This window comes from Odontomachus brunneus, unplaced genomic scaffold, assembly GCF_010583005.1.
Source record: "Odontomachus brunneus isolate Ranch 3 - 2012 unplaced genomic scaffold, Obru_v1 Obru_scaffold_070, whole genome shotgun sequence".
NCBI lineage: Eukaryota > Metazoa > Arthropoda > Insecta > Hymenoptera > Formicidae > Odontomachus > Odontomachus brunneus.
In genome coordinates, this window is record NW_022639520.1 from 1,691,110 (window position 1) to 1,695,202 (window position 4,093).

General features: G+C 30.9%; 1 protein-coding gene across 2 annotated transcripts in view; it reads right to left on the bottom strand.

Moving 5' to 3' along the window:
- The window catches only part of LOC116846813 (histone-lysine N-methyltransferase SMYD3), a 101,009-nt gene that overhangs the window by 47,704 nt on the left and 49,212 nt on the right, over positions 1 to 4,093 (bottom strand). Inside the window, exons 1-5 of one of the 2 annotated variants that reach the window (XM_032821129.1) lie at positions 2,053 to 2,473; positions 1,567 to 1,808; positions 1,088 to 1,392; positions 418 to 697; positions 148 to 310 (exon numbers count right to left, since the gene is read on the bottom strand). In XM_032821129.1, the coding sequence (XP_032677020.1) occupies positions 148 to 310; positions 418 to 697; positions 1,088 to 1,392; positions 1,567 to 1,808; positions 2,053 to 2,168 (1,106 nt within the window). In that variant the 5' untranslated portion in view covers positions 2,169 to 2,473. Of the gene's footprint in view, positions 1 to 147; positions 311 to 417; positions 698 to 1,087; positions 1,393 to 1,566; positions 1,809 to 2,052; positions 2,474 to 4,093 lie in introns of those variants that run through there. The other variant, XM_032821128.1, reaches the window with a different exon arrangement.

The following is a 4,093-nucleotide window of genomic DNA, read 5'->3' on the forward strand; positions in this document are numbered from 1 at the left end:
TATATATATATATATATATATATATATATATATATATATATATATATATATATATATATATATATATATTATGCATTTAAGAATATTTTTCTCTACGCGTTTAAGAATATTAAATGTTTTGAGAAAAGGGAATTGCTTATCACTCACAAATATCCTGATACAAGCTCTTTACTGTACAATTCTGCATCTTCCCAATACTCCAGATTCACAGCAGCGATAAAAGCCGTATCCAATGTGCGCACGTATTGCATATTGAGACTGTGCAATATGCCATTTTGTTTTTTCAGGCATATTTTACTAACGTCCAAATCTATTATTATTAATAAGGATAAATACAGAAATGAAATATGTAAAATGGAACACTATGTCTGTTGTGTTAGAATTTTCATAAGAATTTTTTCATATTTGTAAGGATACAAGCCATTGTTTTCATTTTTTCTAAATGATGGGTAGTAAAATCTGTAACTTCACGAAAAGACTTCTTGAAGTCCTCTGATAGTTTTACGCTACATTTTTCACATTTGTCATCTTCGATCAAGCATGGAGAAGCACATGACGAATTTGGACATGTAGCTGCCTCAGCTATAGAATCTGCTTGTTTACATTTTTCACAGTTACACCAAAAGTAGTACAAATTGTGTAGTTCTTCTCTTCTATCTTTATTGGAATTTAATAAATCAACATATGATATCTTCATCTGTACACAAAATAAGTTTGCATGAATGTATTTTAGATAATATTATGTATAATATTGTGTTGCGTATACAAACACTATATAAGAAAGTTATTAACGTTTTAAAAAATGTAAAGACTTATAAATATGTTATCTTTAATTGATTTATATTTAGTCATGAAGATATTTAAATCCACTACAGACGCAGGGGCACTCCGCTACAGGAGCACTTTTTCATATTTATCTATTGATAAAGTGTTAATTAGTTAACAGCTCTTTCAGTTATAAATAGTAATAGTTGTAAAGATATAACAAATTATATAAAATTTAAAAATACTCATGAAGTTCATTAATAAAATAAACTTTCTTGATTATTCAGCTTTGTATTTCTTTATTGATCTTGTTAATACCTGCCTGTGACCAATCCAGAAAAGGAAGATCTACTAATGTTCTGACAATAATAGTAGTTCCTTCAAAAACAACAACTGCATTTGGTTTGCAACTGTGATCTATCATGGATGCTCCCAAATAAATACCAACTCCGATACTGTTCATGTTAAGATCTAATATATTGAAGGAATTGATACATATTCTACCATAAATGCCTATCAACTCTGCAGTATTGGGCATCAATGTTTCACCAAGGAATTCAAGTAAAACTCCACACAATGAAGTGAAATGCTCCATTCGTTTTGTGTCTTTCTTTATATCTGAATAATCTATAAACCAGATATACAAGATAATTATAATCTTATATGTTTTCCTTGAATAGTTTTTCATTATAAAAATATTCTAAAGAATGTTTTAAATATTCTAAAGAATTGTTTTATAAAAAAATATGTAAAGAGAGATATAAATTTAAAAAATACCTTACCTTAAAAAAGCTTACTTACGGGACATTAAATCCTTGAATTTTCTAAAGTTTGTTTTACTGTAATAACTTACTTCATCAGCCCCACCTTGATTGAGTTTGATAATTATACGTGCCATGAGCCGTGCTGCATCTGGTACTACTCTTGGCGATATTTTTTTCAAATTTGTACATTCTGTTTTGTGTATTAGCCAAGATTCTTTCTGACAATTACGGTCACAGTAATATACATATTGACATCCAGAACATTTTGACAACTTGCCACTGTAATAAATTCATTTCATGAAATAAAATAATTAGTAGATAGACAATATATTTGCAAATGACAATTTTCATGATTTTATTAATATTTTTTGTTGATTGAATAAAGTAAAAATAACTTGATTGAATAATTTATTATAAAATAAAATTTGTAAATTAAGGCATTATTTTTTATAATTTAACTTAATAACTTAAAGTGATTAGACCACAAAAATTTCACTATCTTAATCATTTCCTTACTTTATACCTTTTCAGACAATTGTCACAACGTATAGTATTGTATTTCGAGGTAAGAACATAAGCAAATGGCTTGCTAGTAAAAATAGTTGTTCCTCTTTTTATGGTAACTTTAGTATCACTCATTTTACATGCAGAAATGCAAAATACATTTACGAAATATTTATCTTTGAAGTAAAACCTAACTTAAATCGCTTGTGTAATGTGTGTATGAGTGGTACGACTAAACTAACGAGATAATATAAATTTGCTCTGATATCCTTATATTTTTAATTTGACATAAACAATAAGGATAACTTTTTTGAGTTATATTATATTTTCTTTAATGTCTTCTTCTCCATTCTTTTATTTATTTTAGATTTTACCAGAGAGAAGTCTGAGAACTGCCAGAGCTTGGCACATCTTAGATACGCCATCTAACCAAAATGCGCCTAACTACGTCGATCAGGCGCACTTTCGCAGTGTACTTCCATACAATAGGCCTGTTCTTTATAGCTGCACTGCTGAACTAGTGCAATAAGTTAGAGTGAGAAAACGTATATTTGTCTCACTTCAATATATTGCACCAGTTCAGCAGTGCAACTACAAAGAACAGGCCTATAGACTGCATTCAGCAGAGAAACCTGCTTTGCAACTGTTGTAAAATTCGTGAATCTGATTGGTAAGAATATAAGGTGTACCGTTCCCATGGATGTGCAGTCGTCCTCATTTCGACTAATCAGAGACTATCCAAAATGCAATAAGTTAGAGTAAAAGAAAATATATTTGTCTCACTCTAACTTATTGCACTAGTTCATTCGTGCAGCGAAAATAATGAATAAATTATTTATAAACTTTCATAGAGAAGCCTTCTGTCAAGAAGACAAAATATTTGATAAAGTAACCGATATTGTCTGTTCGCAATTAAATAACAATTTCCCGAAAGAGGTAATTGCATGTCTTGTTCGCACTCGAACGTATATTCAATTACGAACACTCAATAAACGAATTGTTGCAAATAATTTGATTAACAAAAAAGGACGGAAAATTTATAATTTATTTGTAAACAAAGAAAATATGAAAAATTTGTAATAGTTTCAAATATATATTTCTATATATGATAAAATTAAACGTTCATGTACAAATATACATTTTACTATTATTAAATTGTGTTTTGTTCATATCTCATTATTTTCACCCGTTGTATTATTACATTACACACCCAGATAGCCAAACCTGCGCGAACAGATTTCTAGCAGAGCTTGCTATCAACTTTTGAGAGCAAATAGATAACAAACTTGATGCAGGATCTGTTATATCAAATCTTGCTGCCAAATTGCCGCCAGATATGCGGTAGAGCTTGTTGTCGGATAATTGCTGCAGATTTGCAGCAAAAACCGCGCAGAGCTTGTAGCGACTTGACGGCAGAAACCGCGCAAACCTTGCTGCGCTGCAAGCTTTACGCGGTTTTTGCTGCAAATTTGGCACCAATTGCCCGACAGCAAGATCTGTCGCCAAAACCGTAGCCTAATGTAGACACAGATGGCTATGGTTTTGCTGTGGGTTTTTGATCAAATTTGCTGCCAATCTGCGCGTAGTCTGCGCTCAATTTGCTTACTGGGCAATAGTACGTTTTCCAATTACACTAGTGATCAATTCTCGGCACTTCGGTGCAAAGTTCAAAAGTGAGCGAATATACTTTAGTTGGCCAATAACAGTATAAATATTCTAGTAAATATGCTCACTTTTATAATTGTTACAAATTGACGAGAAACATAATCGACTCCAAGGACTTCTCTATTTCGATCACATCCGTATTTACTGTGTAAATCTGCAAATGTGCATATCTGCAACCATTCATAAAGTTAGTGTAACGTTTCTTAATCAAATGTATGTGTTGTACATCCTGGATAACATTCAATATCGCAGCATTTGTCTTAACGTTCTCGTTTACTGTTTTATTCAAATTTGTGAAAACATGTATAACATCGTTCTGCTTATAATATAAAACAATACACACACACACACACACACACACATACACACACACACACATATATATATATATATAT